This window comes from Erpetoichthys calabaricus, chromosome 6 (assembly GCF_900747795.2).
Source record: "Erpetoichthys calabaricus chromosome 6, fErpCal1.3, whole genome shotgun sequence".
NCBI classification, from domain to species: domain Eukaryota; kingdom Metazoa; phylum Chordata; class Cladistia; order Polypteriformes; family Polypteridae; genus Erpetoichthys; species Erpetoichthys calabaricus.
The window spans coordinates 153,234,580-153,251,362 of record NC_041399.2 but is presented as its reverse complement, the minus strand read 5'-3'; the positions used below and the strand labels follow the sequence as shown (position 1 = coordinate 153,251,362).

Genomic DNA, 16,783 nt, shown 5'->3' with positions numbered 1-16,783 from the left:
ATAAATCCTGCAACCCTGAGACAGATAAGGTAAGCAGTTAAAGAGATATGTGTAGCAGTCTCTGCAAACATCTAGATGGACTTGCACAAATCCATTATTTAGTCACAGGAACAATCCAAACACTTGAAATACTTTTTTAATGAGGCATACAATTTCCTATGTTTGCATGAGATATTGTCATGGACTCACAACATAATTCATTTTGCAGCCTTTGCACTGTGTGTGTGTGTGTGTGTGTGTGTGTGTGCGTGTGTGTGTGTGTGCGTGTGTGTGTGTGCGTGTGTGTGTGTGTGCGTGTGTGTGTGTTGGGGGTTTACAGTGTGGAGGTGGTGTTGTACAGCATGTTGAGAACTCAGCAGAGACCTCATCTGATGTAACCTAGAAGTTCTCTGCTTGCATTATTTAGAAGCAGTATCTGCATGACAATCGCAAACAGTTGTTTTATTAGCAAAATAAATCTGTAAATTGAGGTGGCTTGTGGTGTATATTAAATATGTGTAGGTAAAATATTTAACAGCTGAATTGTGTAATTTGTATATGTGTTTATAAACAATAAAAGTATAAATTAATGGTTGTCGAACTGTGTATATTTGTTTGTGGAAACACATATTTATTTACCGGCATAAAAGTCGTCCAGATATTAACTTTAGTATGTGACCTACACTGATAGGCCAAGATCTTAGGTATACATCTCATAATGGTAAATTTTGGAATGCCTGGGCACAAATGAAAACAACTGGTTTTAACACTGTCATTTTTTTTTGGATATGGCTACCTTGATATGTTCCATCAGTCCATGGTGAATGCCATCTGAAGGAGACAATTTGTGACAACACAGGACAAACACTTATAATTTAAAAGTACACATTTGGAAATGTATAACCTCATTTATTTGCTATTTTGAATTTTTTTAATTTCATTTACCAAGAATTTCTAAGTTAGTTTTTTGCATAAATTAGTGACGCTCTAATCATTTGACTGCAAATCTAAATTGGCTGATTTTGACTACTGAAGACTTGATTGATGATCAGTAAATTGGCTGATCACAAAAAAACAATTTTCTCAGCATTTGCTTTTCTAAGCCTTACGGTAATGTACTTATGGTGCTCTTTTACAGTAGCTGAGTCTGATAGGCTACAATACTTCCCTATAAAACTAGATCCTGGACTTCTAGACAGAGAGACCACAAACAGTCTGCATCAGAAACATCATCTCCAGTACCGTCATACAGAGCACTGGTGATCTCCAGGGCTGTGTACTCAGCCCACTGCTATTCACTCTATTGACTCACCATTGTATGGCTGCTTACAGCTGTAAAAGCATCATTAAATTTGCAGATCACACAGCGGTGGCATCATCAGCAATGGGGATAATAAGTAAGCTTATAGAAGGGAGATATGATTGGTGAACTGGTTCAAGTGCAGCAATCTGTCTGTGAACAATATGAAAGCGATGATTGTTGACATCAAGAAGACCCATGCTAAATGCCTCCCATTGCACATCAAGGGCTATTCACCTGGAAGCTGACCTTATTTGGTTTGTTAACACCACCTTCATAGTCAGGAAGGTACAGCAGTGTCTCCACTCCCTTTACCAGATGAAAAAGTCGAACCTTCCTTACTGAGATATTTTACATTTTACATCATTGAGAGTGTTCTGACCAGCTGTAGTGTCTCTGACTGCAAGGTCCAACAGCATATTAGGGTTGTCACGATAACAAAATTTCAAACTTTGTTACAATACTTAAAAAGTATTGATATTTGAATGCCATTTATAATATCCAATACAGTATGTAATGCATCTCAATAAAAGGTATTTTATTAATTAAATCTTTATGTATTAAATGAGTATATATATAAAATTAAATCTTTATATATTAAATTCTTTTTATATAAATCTGTTTAACTTGATGTAAACAAATAATAGAAATTTTAGTCATTAAACACAAATACTTAACGTAGTGCAATCTTTTGTAAAAGGTAAGAGTAAACTTATATAAGCAATGAAAATAAAGTTTAAATCCAGTTAACTGGATTACTGAGGTAGTACAATGAAATGCTGAATAAGTATGTAATCTTTTGTAAATAATTTGCATAAAATTTTTAAAACAAATACTAAATAAACATTCAAGTAAAAAGAACATTAATGTCCTCTTTTGTAAATAATTTTTAAGGAAAGTACCAAACAAGCCTCTGACACATTTAAAGGCTTTGCATAAATTCAAACAGAACACACTACCTTTTTTTAAAATAAACTAGATGTCTTTGTAACTTGGCCAAATTATAATGTTCCCTACATCACCCATCGCATAACAGACGTGTTGTGCAAGGAAGCTGTGAACTTGCAGTTGCCTCTGCGACAGACAAGCAGTCCTCAACAGACACATCAATTGCATTTCGGTGTGTTGCCCCATTAAGGAGGGTTTCAGTAGAGTTCAAAAATCTCACAACTTGTCAACATTTCCATTATTTTGAAATAGGACACCTCTTGTATTATTATGTTGGTGCTCAGAAAGTTTTGGATTTTGTTGGTTGATTCAGCAACATGAATTTGGTGATTAGTATCGTCCCTAAAAAAAAAAAAAAAACTGATCAGAGCATCCCTATTTCATATACTGTACAGTTAAGTATCATTTTATGACCCAAAAATCTGTAGATTTTCATTAGTTGTGGACTGGTATAGAAACTGTCAGAGCTGTGGATCCCTGTTGTTCATTCTGGCCTATTGCTTCCTGAATGTACAGTTCCTTGCATTCAGTCATTTTTCCAGTCTGGTGGTTTTGTTCAGATGAGATATGCATGACACACTACACAGATGTGCCATACAACAATGTCACTAGGGTTGATGTCACACAGTGCATTATCTGAGGCTGGATTAAGACCCCCACATGCCACTGGGCGACTTGGAGAATTAAGCTCTTTAACAGAGAGTTGATCATACTTTAAACAATGCAATGTACAGACACCTGGCTGTTTAATGGAATGCGATAATTTCCATTATTATAAGTGTACAGACTAGGGCTGGGTTTTGGCATTGGTGGCACTAACACACCCCCATACCATCACAGATGCTGGCTTTTGAACTTTGCGCTGATAACAATCTGGGTGGTGCTTTTCCTCTTTGGCCCGGAGGACACAACGTCCATGATTTCCAAAAACAATTTGAAATGTGGACTAGTCAGACCACAGCACACTTTTCCAGTTTGCGTCAGGCCATCTCAGATGAGCTCTGGCCCAGAGAAGCCGGCGGCATTTCTGGGTGCTATTGATATATGGCTTTCGCTTTGCATGGTAGAGTTTTAACTTGCACTTGTAGATGTAGTGATGAACTGTGTTAATTGACAATGGTTTTCTGAAGTATTCCTGAGCCCACGTGGTAATATCCTTTACAGAATAATGTCGGTTTTTAATGCAGTGCCGCCTGAGGGATCGAAGGTCACGGGCATCCAGTGTTGGCATTCGGCCTTGCCGCTTACGTGCAGAGATTTATCCAGATTATCTGAATCTTTTGATGATATTATGGACAGTAGATGATGAAATTCGTTGATTCCTTGCAATTGTATGTTGAGAAACGTTGTTCTTAAACTGCTGGACTATTTGCCCACGCAGTTGTTCACAAAGTGGTGAACCTCGCCCCATCCTTGCTTGTGAACGACTGAGCCTTTTGGGGATGCTCCTTTTATACCCAATCATGACAAACACCTGTTTCCAATTAACCTGTTCACCTGTGGAATGTTCAAAACAGGTGTTTTTTGAACATTCCTCAACTTTCCCAGTCTTTTGCTGCCCCTGTCCCAGCAAAATAAGTCTGCGTGCCAATAGTGTAGTGAAGGTAATCACAGTTTGTTTGTCCTTCTCCACTTTAAACCCATCTGGAAGAACACCAAACACAGCTGTTAGTGGATTAGGAGGGATTGTGACACCAAGGCTGTCTGAAAGGCACTTAAAAATTTTTGTCCAGAATGATGTTAATTTGGTGCAGGCCCAAAACATGTGATCCAGTGAGGCTGGAGCTTGATTGCAGCGTTCACAGGTTGGATCTTGCCCTGGAAACATTTTGGACAACTTCAAGTGAGACAGATGTGTTTGATATATAATTTTGAGTTGAATAATTGTATGCTTTGCGCATATGGAGCTCGAATGAATTCTCTGCATTGCTACCTTACACTCCTTTTGTGATATGTTGAGTGAGAGATCCTTTTCCCATTGTCCTCTTGGATCTTTGAAAGGGAGGTACTGTAAAATATTTTAATATATTGCAGAAATGCTGTCTGAGTCCTCGAGACTGAGCAATATTTTTGTCTCTAATTTGAAGATAATGAAAGAAATGTGTTGCTGGAAAATTTAATTTGGAATGTAATTGTTTATAGGATGCAAAGATGTTGTCTATATAAAGATCTCTAAACAATTTAATCCCAAATGTTTTCCAGATATTAAAAACTGCATATATTTGCGAGGGTTGAAAAAGGTGCCTTTCATGCAGAGGTGTCACAGATAAAAGATTCTCCACCTTAAAATGCTTTCTACATTGGTTCCATATTCTGAGTGAGTGAAGCACAATTGAGTTATTAGTATATTGGCGATAACTTGCATTTATTGGGGCACAAAGCAGGGAATATAGAGAAGTACTGCAGGATTTTATTTCTATTGCGGACCAAGCCTGTGTATTTTCATCTTTTTGTGTCCAGGTTTTTATAGCTTGTATGTTTGCTGCCCCGTAGTAAAATTGAAACTTAGGTAGAGCCATGCCACCTTCTGTCTTGGGGTTTTGTAGAGTCGCTCTTTGGATACGTGGATGTTTTAGGTTCCAAATAAATGAGGCTATGGTTGAATCTAATTGCTTAAAGAATGATCTATTGATGTATATTGGAATGTTTTGAAATAAAAAGAGAAGCTTAGGAAGGATATTCATCTTAACAATGTTAATTCTTCCAGCTACAGTGAGATGGAGGGTTGACCATCTATGCAAGTCTTGCTTAATTTTTTCCATACAGAAGGCAAAATTTTGTTGATGAAGAGCTTTATGTTTACTTGTTATCTTTACCCCTAGGTATTTAAACTGATCTGCAATAATAAAAGGGAAGGTGTCCAGTCTAATATTGTATGCTTGAGAATTTACTAGAAAGAGCACACTTTTATTCAAATTAATTCTGAGACCAGAGATCTTTTGAAATTCTGTAAGTGCTGTTAAGACTGCAGGCACAGTATTTTGTGGGTCTGATATGAACAAAACCATATCATCTGCATATAGAAACGTTTTCTGTTCAAGTCATTCTCTGATAATCCCCTTTATCTGATAAGCATTTCGACAGTGAACTGCCAGTGGTTCAGTGGCGATTGCAAATAGCAGTGGTGACAAGGGGCATCCTTGTCTGGTACCACATTCTAGTTTAAAGTAGTCTGAGCAAATGTTATTAATACAAACTGAAGCTTCTAGATTGGTATACAGTAGTTTGATCCATGCACAAATATTTGGGCCAAACCTAAATTTCTCTAATGTAGTGAAAAGGTAGTTCCATTCAATCATATCAAATGCTTTTTCTGCATCCAACGATAATAATATCTCCAGGGTGTTCGACTTAGCAGGTGAATATATTACATTAAATAGGCGTTGCAGATTGGAAGCTAAGTGTCGGCCTTTAATAAATCCAGTTTGATCTTGTGATATTACCGAAGGTAGCACTTTCTCCATCCTTCTAGTTAGGACTTTGGAGAGTATATTAACATCATTATTCAGAAGTGAAATTGGTCTGTATGATGCACATACAAGTCCTTGTTTTGTTTAGGAAAGACGGTGATTAATGCTTGGCGAAAAGTTTGAGGTAGAATTTGATTGTCTCTGGCTTCTATAAATGTTGCTAATAAGAAGGAAGCTACCTGAATGGAGAATTTCTTATAAAATTCGACAGGGTAGTCATCTGGGCCTGCTGCTTTCCCGCTGTGAAGTGACTTTATAGCATCTAGTAATTCTGATAGCGCCAGAGGTTTATCCAATTCCTCTGCAATAAAATTATCTATTTGTGATATCTGTAATGTATCCAGAAATGCATTAGATTGTGTGTTGTCTTCTTTGAACTCAGTAGAATATAAGGATTTATATTAGTCTCTAAATGTGTGCATTATATTTTTATGGTCAATGATTTTATCTCCGTTTGTGTTGGTGATTGCTGGAATTGTATTGCGAACTTCTTGCTTGTGGATTTGTTGAGCTAAGAGCTTATTAGCTTTTTCTCTGTGTTCATAGTAATGATGTCTTGATTTAAAAATGAGTTGTTCAGTTTCTTTGGTTGTTAAGGGGTTGAGCTCTGAATGCAGAGCCTGTCTTTTTCTATGAAGAGCTTCACTTGGACACCTGGCATGTTCTTGATCTATTCTAGTAATTTCGCTGGTTAGCTCTGATACATTCTTGGTTTCTAATTTATTTCTGTGGGAAAGATATGAAATAATCTGTCCTCTTAAGAAGGCCTTTAGAGTTTCTCAGATTATTCCTGCAGAGACCTCTGAGGATGTATTTGTCTCTAGGAAGAAACTGATTTGTTTTGATATAAATACTGTACAGTTCTCATCTGCTAATAGAAGTGGGTTAAGATGCCTAATTTAACTACATATGTATTGCCACACATATTATGTTATGGGGGCTCCTTGTTTTAATACAGTGCAATGGCATCTAATTTATAAAATATATCATCTTGTGAATATTATTATAAAATGATGAAATATTGCTGCGGTGGGTTGGCACCCTGCCCAGGATTGGTTCCCTGCCTTGTGCCCTGTGTTGGCTGGGATTGGCTCCAGCAGACCCCGGTGACCCTGTGTTCAGATTCAGCGGGTTGGACAATGGATGGATGGATGGATGGAATATTGTTTCTTAAATAATACTGTAAATGTTATTATGAATCTTCACGTAGCCCTTGTTTAATTAAACTATTAGCCAAATTTATTCCCAATATGGACATTTTAAATATTTTTGTATTACAGGTAGTCGAAATTAAAGTTACTGCAGGAAGACAATTTACATATTCTTTGTGTAGCAGTGACATTAATATATATCAAAAATGTGTCTTCACTATTCCTTCTCAGACTTAAAGGAAGCATTTTAAAATAAGCATTTAGAAATGTTAGATGAATTTAATATAAAAGGTAAATAAACAACCATTGTGACTGATAATGCCCACACCCTCTCATTGTGGTATCGCAGGCTGGCTAGGTGAGGCACATTGGAAATTTTCTCACCGTAGCAGTACAGTTAGCCATGTGCTTAAAAGAGAAGCAATGTTTATTGGACTTGCTAACACACAGACCTGTGTTTAATGTGGTCATGTGATGGAACAGAGCTTTGGAATTGCTAGAAAGGTTTTTGGGACAACAACCAGCCAGCCAGCCATCTAAGCAGCTCTGCATACTGTATGTGCAGCAAGGTTGTTCCTGGCATGGCTGACATGTAGTGTGCTTGACTGCAACACATCTGTTGGAATCTTCTGCCCTGGGTGTTCAGCTGTTGCAAGTTAGGGCTGCTGGAGCTCAGAGAGGCAGTGTGCACACAAATGGGCTCTCAGACTTACCCATGTAATGTTATCTGCGTTTGCATAGTTAGATGTCTGTACCCTGCCCCACTGAGCTCTGTCTCTGTTCCATCCTGCATCCAGCAATGAGGGCTACTCATAGTAAAGTGCTTAGTAGAAAAGTCCGTAGAAAACCTTAAAAGGTGCATTAGTGACATTTACTGGATTGGACGCGAAAAGCAAGATAAGCAAAAATCTACATATAGTAACTGAGCAGGATAGAGATTCACAAGATCAATCTTGAGATTTCAAGAATCAATACTGAATCATTTAAACGAAAATTAATGATTAAGCAAAAAATTTATATTTTTATCCAAGCATAGTACAGACACTCAGCCGTTTCATCAAGCATTTCTCTCTTGTGGATTTCAACCTGGAACACTGCATAAAAATTTTATAGACAGTCATTTCTGCCTTTCCAACACCCTCCCCAAGTGTGATGCCACTGGTGTTATAAGTTATAAGTTTTGGCATGTTGATTTCAGCAGATTTTTTTTAACTCAATCTTGAAATAAAGGAATCTACAAAAAATACTGTATGTATACTGGTGTCCAGCCAAATTAACTTGTTATCGATGAGTCTATTTTACATTTTCTTATGGTCTGGTATGATAATTAGTAGATATCTGAATAAATGAACAGTTAAATTTCATAGTACTTCATGCTTTTCGATTTGCTGAAATGTGCAAAATAAATAAATGTATTATTATCATTAATTTGTTTTTAGGTCAGATGAACAGGGATTGACCTGATATTTTGTACAATATATACCATTTATGTCCTTATTAGAATAGTAAAAAGGCAAAAGCAATGTGGCAATCGTGAAAGTAAGTAAGCCATCTAGCATGGGCATGTCTTTAATTAAAGTAGTTTATAAAATTAGCAATTATTATTTTGGGAATGAACTGGTCCTCTAAGGTGCTTTACTGTTGTCATTCTCCTAAAGACTACTTTGTGAAAATTTAAAAGCTAAGGTTTTGTGTGAGCATCACATAAATATCATTTAAAGGTGATAAAATGAATCTGGAAGGGATTTTCAGTTAAGCTCTTGTTTTGCTTTGAAGGTGTTTTTTTATTATCTTATTTAGAAAAGTGATACTGTTGGAAAAAAAAGGACACGTGGAAACAGTGTACTTGATGACAATTTTTTTTTTTTTATTTCCCTTGCAGTCCTTCGTCGAGGTTGCTTAGAAAATATTACCAAAAACACATTTTTATTCTTATCCTGCAGGTTTGGACGACAGCCTATTCTTATCATCTCAGTCATTTTTATACTCGTCTTTGGGCTGACGGTGGGACTTTCTGTGGACGTGACTATGTTTAGCACACTAAGATTCTTTGAAGGGTTTTGCCTGGCAGGGGTGGTGCTGTCCTTGTATATAACAAGTAAGTATTCTTTAAAATCCTTATACAAAGATAGCCTTTGATTTTGATAATTGTATTTATATTAAAGAGCTCATTATTAGATTTTGAGCCACTGTGTGTATTGAGATGTTAGGCAGAATGTTCACTTAACCACTTAAATACGTTTATTCATTTTAGAAATTAATGGTTAAATAGCATGAGTTGAGAAAAAGAATTATAATTCTAACCATAAATTAATTGCACACTTCCTAACATATAGCTGTAAATGAGTTGCTGATTGTGGTTAAGACATTTATGGCTAATTAATGTCATAATTGGGATATTTTCAGGTTAATGTTTCATATCAGAAAGAAATGATCAACATAAATTTTATTTTGCTTTAGGAACCAAAACTGACAGATGTTTTGTATTTGATCTGGATTTTTTGTCTGCAATGAAGAATCATGAATACCATTATACACAAGTATTTTTTTTGGTAGTAAGTCTAAACTCTAGGAAATATTATCATAGGGAAAAAAATTTCATTGTTGCAATGCTCTTTACTTCCTGTTGACTGTTGAAGGGGAAATCTATGTAATAGAACTAGACCCTTGTTTAGACAGATAGAAAGGTAAGAATAGATACATAGATAGAAATATATATATATATATATATATATATATATATATATATATATATATATATATATATAAACACATACATACACACACACACCAGAATGAATAAAAAGAAAGAAAACCACTGAGTTGACTGTCACAGTCCCAGTGAAACATTATACAAGTGTATTTCTGTTGGAGTAAAGGAGCCTCAGTAGCATTTCTTGTCACACTCTTGCTGAAAAATTTGCTGGCTAAAAGTACTCAAGGTTAGTGTGTCGGGGGAGGCTTCCAGTTCTTGTTTCCTGCTTTTGATTCAGTGAGTTAGGCACAATAGTGGTTTATAAAAATGCTTTCTTCCCTTTTGGATTCTAAGATCAGTAAAAGATGCAGAATGTTATATACTGTTGTTTAACTCTCTACAAATATGGAGTACAGAATGATCATTGTTTCGAGATAGTGTGAAAAATTTCTTATTTTATTTGAGACAAATATTAGTGTTAGTGTACAATTGTTATCATACAACTGTAAAGGAAAAACTGAATTCTTTCAGTCCAGACGTAGTGTTTTCTTCTTTCATGAGTGGAGTGGATCACAGAACTGCATTCTTTTTCTGTTGTATGTTTCTTTTCTTTACATTAAATGCATATGTTTCATTTGATAGGTTATGAAATTAAACAGATCTTGAGATCTCTGGATCAAAGAATTTTCACTGCAATTTCATTTGTAAATGCCCTTTAAGAGATGAGGGGCTTCTTAAAAATTTCAACAATATATAAGGAAGATTCAGCCTAGTATGCCTATTGCTGGCTGAACATAGTTTGCAGACACTTAATTCCTTATTACAAAATTTTGTGAAAATCAATTTCACAGACCAGCCTTTGATCTACCAGTTGAATAACCCTGCTGTAAAGAGCAACGGATGAACAGTCTCCTGTACATTTCTTTTCTCATACATCTTGTTACTCATGATATCCTCTTGTGTGTTTTTGTCATTTTCAGATTACACATATGGGAAAAAAGCTTTTATTTTTGCTGTTGTAAAAATGCACCAGTGTGCTAACGGCTTCTCTAATAGATACAGAGGAATAGATAAAAACAGCAGGAGCACCTAGCAATATATAGTATATTAATATCAAGGCCCTCATAATGAATGAGAGGACCCTTTGTCATTAACTATGCAGTTATTAGCCTTAGTAGTTGTTGCGCTTAAAACAAGTAAGAAAATTGTAATTTAATTGGTTCTAGTTTTTGACTTCTTCTAAAAATACTGTTAAATTGTTTTTATATTCTCCATTGATTGCTATTTAAATTTGCAGTGTATTATTGGATTTTACCACTTTCTTTTTTATTCCACTCTGTTGGGCCTGTAATGTAATGTGTTATGTTACAAGTATAAATTCACTCATACTATATGTACTGAAGTACATTTGATTGCGAGGTATTCCTTATTAGTATTGGATACTGTCTTTTGTGATGGTCAAATTCCCTGCTTAGTTACTTAATTATGTACAATTAAACTGCTGAAATGGGAAAGCACCCATACTTGGGAAGTGAATATTGTGTGGTTAAATTGTTTGTTAAATGCAGGTTTTTAGGACTTGAGAGAGAATGTTTTAAATCAACAAATGCAGCTTTGGAGGAATGTTATTGTCAGATGAATAATTTTATGCTAAGCTAATGTGTATCTAATGGTTTTTGAGCATTTGTTTTCCTAAAATGACGAAAGAAAATTAATTTCTTGATTTTTATTTATTTTTATTTTGCCTAAGCTGTTGTTTTTGCTAATCCGTTCAGCCAAACTATATAGGAATGATACGATCACATTCAGCCTCCTTTTTATCCTGTAGACTTTTGTTAAGTTTTTCCTAATTGTATTCTTTATACTTTCACCTTTCTTCCTCTGATTTATGGCAGGCTCATATTCCTCCTTGTCTAAATTCTCTGCCATGATATGTACTTTAATGCTGCTTTCTTTAGTGATATCAATAGATAAATGATGTAATTGAAAGTGTAGTGAAATGTATATTCCACTATCCAGACATGCCTTTGTTTCAAGTTGTTGATTAAAATCAAGATTTTAAAAATTAAATTTTTTTAACTTAAAAAAAAAAGAATAATAGCCAACAATACACATGGCATATTGGTTATGTTGCCATCTTATGCAGCAGACAGAATACTGCTAAGATTGTTTCAAAAGTGTTTGTATATACTGAGTATTAGTTACCTGGATGCCTGCACTACAATTCTGTAAGACTTTCTGGTTATGAGATTGCATTTATAAACAAAAAATGGTAAATGTAATGTTTTATTTGGCATTCATATCAATTGATATTAAAAAAAAAACTTTTAGAATATAATTTAATTTTAATGACCAGACCATCAACGAAGTAGCACAAGTGTACATACGTGTAATTCTGTTTTAGAGGCCATTCACTAAACCTACCAAAAGTGCTTAGATTCCCTGCAGCAACCTGAAACTGGTGAAACTGCTTACATTATACAGCATGACTTGAAAAATTATAATTTATGATTTACATTCAATTGAAAACTTATCTGCTAGGCAAATGGATTTTTATGATGTCACTTCATATTGGCAGTCCATAATGACCAGAGGTGAAGATGACTTGTACTTCAACAAAGAAAAAAATGTTTGCTGTTCACAGTTTATACTTAATATTTTTGTTTTTCTTTTACATGCAAACACTGTCTAGTATTATACAGCTAGATGTGTTACTCAGCTTCACCTGAGTCTCAGATGTAGTGTCCTTGGTTAATGCTATCTAAGTAGTTTTCTGCATACAATATCAGTATTTTTTTAGTTCACTTGAACTGCTTACTGTTCTGCATGCTACATTCAGTACTTGGTGGTGTTGGTATGAAAGAGATTACAGCAGAACTCTTTATTAAAGCAGCGTTCAGTAATGTTACAAAGGTGATTTGAAGTTGATTTAATCAAAGGTACAAACTGCCAGAAATTTCAGCTCTTCGTTGGCATCAAAGGCTAGAATTAGTACTGCCTCAGTAAATAGTGGATTTGAATAATGTGTATCAACAAAAATACTGTTCAATGGTGGCTTGGCTCCATCGAATCATTTGTAGTGTTTTTTTCTTTTCCTTTTTTCCTTTTTGTGTTTTTTTAATTCATAAAGCCCTTAACTATGATCATTCATTGGTTTTGTGAAGGCTATGCACTGTTTTATTAAAAAAAAGGTAGTGTAATATGTTTATGTCACGTTTATTGTCACATGTGAGACACCCACAGTCCACTGAAGCGACTGAAAATGCTGCCATCCTGCCAAATGTCAGCTTTTTAGATATATGCGAAATAGACTTTTTTTGGTGAGTGGGCCAGTCAGTCAGTCAGTCAACTTTGCATTATACAGTATACTGTGTGTGTGTGTGTGCGTGTGTGAATATAAGGTTTCAAAACTCTTTTGGGGCTCCCTCCACCGGGAGCATCCCAAAGTTCGATAGCCGTGTCTATGGAAGACAGCCTTTTGGTTGCCAGGGCAACCGCAATCTCACCACGAAACAAATCTGAAAAGATCACGGTCACGCTATGAGCACCTGCCATCGATGGGTGATGCAAGGAACATTATAACTGGAGGGAACAGTATTACTTGGCCATTAGCCTGGCTGCAACCCTGCCTGAGTACTGTGTCTGTGTATAGCAGAATGGTAGATCCCACTACAATAAATAACCGTGCTGTTCCTGTTTTGGGGTGCAAGACAAAGACTCATAAGTCAGGATTGCGCAGAACCGGGAATGATGATAAAGTGGACTTTAGGTCAGCGAAAGCTCTCTCATAGACGTCGGTTTATACAACACTACGATTCTTTCTGGCCTTTGTCAAGTCCGTAAGGGGGGCGGCCCGATGTACAAAATTGGGAATGAACTACCTGTAATACCACGCGAGCCTGAGGAAAGCATGAACCTGCCTCTGTGTTTCGGGACAGGGATATGCAAGCACCTCCCCCACATTGTCCATTTGAGGCTTGAGCAAATCTTGCGCCATGGAATATCCCAGATAGTGTGTTTCTGACATACCCAGCTTGCACTTCTTAAGGTTGGCCATCAACCCCACCAGCCGCAAACTGTCGAGCACTGCCCAAAGGCGGACAAGATGAAATTACCAGTCATTACTAAAAATTACCACATCGTCAAGATAGGCACCCGCGTATGCAAAATGCGGACGCAGTATTTGGTCCATCATTCGCTGACAGGTCAGTGGTGCACCATGGAGACCAAAAGGGAGTGCCGTAAATTCTGGCGACCCTGAAGGTTTTTGCTGCCTGGGTCGACATTGGGGTCAAGCCTGGGTAACCCCATTGTTTCCAGGTGGCTTGTGCACCCTCGAGTCTGTGGGTCAGATCCAGCAGCGAGTGTACATTGTTCTGTAGCATTTCATCACAAAGGCTCTCGTCTGTCAGAATTGCATCAATAGCAAGCTTCTCCACAATGCGCTCGAAAGAGTCTCCGCAGATCCAGGTCCACTAAGTCCTGGATCTGTCCTCGTACAGGGCGATCCGAATCAATAAGCAACACCCAAAACTAGCACCCCTTGACCACCGGACATCTTTGGCAGCACATCTCATGGCTGCGCCAAGGCAGCGGCAGTCGCCGGAGCCTCCTCTTGCTCTGGGTTTTGCTGTATTTCTTGGGGATGCATCGGTGCAAGGACCCCACTCCTGGTACCTTGTGACATGTGAGTCCCTGTCTTGCCCCCAAAGCACAAGGCTGAGTCTCAGTACTTTAGCAAAACCAACTTTATTCCGCTTCAAACAGGAACAGCATGGTTATTTATTGTAGCGGGATCTACTTCTCTCCTGTACACACAGACACAGCAATCAGGCAGGGTTGTGGCCAGGTTAATGATCAAGTAATACTGTTCCATGCAGTTATAATGATCCTTGCATCACACATCGACGGCAGGTGCTCATAGCGTGACCACGATCTTTTCAGATTTGTTTTCGTGGCAAGCTGCTACAGCGGCAACCGGCACCAATAGGCTATCTTTCATAGATGATGACACTTTGCGATGCTCTTCAGCATATTGTCCTGGTGAGGGGAGGCCCTAACAAGTTTAGAAACCTTACTATATAAGGTACACATATATATATATATTTGCAGCTGGAGATCCACAAAGGCAGAAAAAGCATTATCCTTTTTCTCCCTTTGTGGATCTCCAGCTGTAAATATGCAAACCGTATCACAGAGCTTCTCTTCCATATATATATATATATATATATATATATATATATATATATATATATATTTATATATATATATAGGCTTTAAAGAGATCGAAGGGCAGCGCGAGAGCAGCTATAACCCCCCCCCCCCCACCCTGGAACGTGAGCAGCGTTATACATCCTGCAAGATGTATAATGGAATTCAAACATGTCCGGGGCCAATAATAAAAGACAGGTATTGCTTTAACAATGTCACGCGAGACCAGGCAGTGAGCCATCATTTAAAACAAGTCAACAGACCTCTAAGCTAGCAGTTGTTGGATTGCTTTTGGCAGGCAAGCATCATGTGCTCCGAGCTCTTATAACAATGAGATGTGACGGGCAGAAGAGCCAGCTAGCAAGCAGCAAAAAGACAGCAAATGATCCAAAGGCATATCCTTAGCGTACGTTCAGCCGCAACACCCTTCACAACATGAGCAATATTATATGTCTGGGAAGAAAGAGATGTAACCAGGCATGTGGCCGAAAATAAAGGACAAGTATTGTTTTTGCAAAGCTTTTTAAAGTAAAAGTGAAAATAATGCATATGTAACAATTCACAAGAAAATAACAATCTCTTTAAATTGTAGATTGCCTGCCTAAGGTAAAGTCATCCCTGATGAATGGGGACGTGGGAATGAGGGGTCCTTTCATCAGACTAGCGCTATTTCAGATGTTGAATGGCAAAATGGGGGAGGCAGCTTGATGAATGAGGTCTCCGGGACTTAAAACATATCCAAATCATATTATGTGATATCATGTAATGTGAAATTCTACTCCGTACTTCAAGAATTTTTATTTTTATATTGTATTGAGGATTTATTCTGTTCTATGTATTGTACTGTATGGCTCAAAATTAAAAGAAAATGAGTAAAATGACAAACTAGAACTTCATAAAGACGTTTACAAACGTTGATGCTAAGCACATGCAGAGCAGGTTAGAGACTATGAAACCAGTGAACTTAGAAAGGCTCAAAAAAAAAAAATGGCGCTATACGCATGTGGAGAAAGTTAAAGGATATGAAAGTAGGAAAATTAGAAAATATGAAAAAAGAAAGTAAAGATCGCAGTAGCACAAACAAACAAACTGCCTCATTTAACTATGCACCAGTCTAACTTTGGTTTTGCACAATAATTACTACACTATTGCCCTTAACACTTAATTCTACGTTATTCACATAATTTTACTTATTTATTATGTTCTACTATACTGTTATCTTTCAATCTATGACTTTTTGTTAATCTAACTGATATTCTTCTAACTTTGCACAGTTTTTGATAAGTGGATCAAGATGCATTTCACTGCGTGTTGTCCTGTTTAACTATGCATGTGACAAATAAAGAATCTTGAGAATTTCAAAAACGGAGTTTATCGCACATGCATTTATTGGTTACTTTGTTCGTGATATATATTTATCTGTCTGCTTATTTAAAAAGCTACATTTACCCCAGGAGTCAAAAACGTTCTGTCTAGCCCTTGTACAAAAACCAGGACAAAAGCTGGGGTATCACCTTGGTAACCCCATGTACCTTTGGAACTGTGAGAGGGAAATAGCATGACTTTACAGATAGGAGTCCAATGCAGAACTCTACTTATATTTTTACTTTGTAAAAAAAATTATTAACTGCTGATGATATAGATCGTTTTGTCTGTGCTGAAATTCCAAACAGAGAAACCTGTTCTGACCTCATTAAAAAGACAGCATATTGGGACTCGCAAGATTACAAATATTGTTTTTACAGAAGTTCTGAAATAAAAGTGAAACTAATGAAATAGCAACAATTCAAAGAAAAAAAATCTTAAAAGTTTGCATCCGGAAAACCACACATGGGGGTTGGTGAGCGAAGCCCCCTAGTATGTATATAATATAGACATCTAGATCCATCTATTAAAAGTAATGCAGCACGGTAAATAATTTTAAAGAAATTGATCTCAATAGCCAAGATAGTAATCATGATTTGAAAGCTTAAAACCAAAATGATTTTTATATCAAACTATTCAATTGCCTTGGTTTAATGTCATATAG

At 36.8% G+C, this 16,783-nt stretch overlaps 1 protein-coding gene across 1 annotated transcript in view; it reads left to right on the top strand.

The window, feature by feature from the left end:
- LOC114653608 (solute carrier family 22 member 23) overlaps positions 1-16,783 on the top strand; it is a 223,721-nt gene that overhangs the window by 80,662 nt on the left and 126,276 nt on the right. Inside the window, exon 3 of the mRNA XM_028804013.2 lies at positions 8,792-8,946. Coding sequence (XP_028659846.1) covers positions 8,792-8,946 — 155 coding nt within the window. The remainder of the gene's footprint in view (positions 1-8,791; positions 8,947-16,783) is intronic.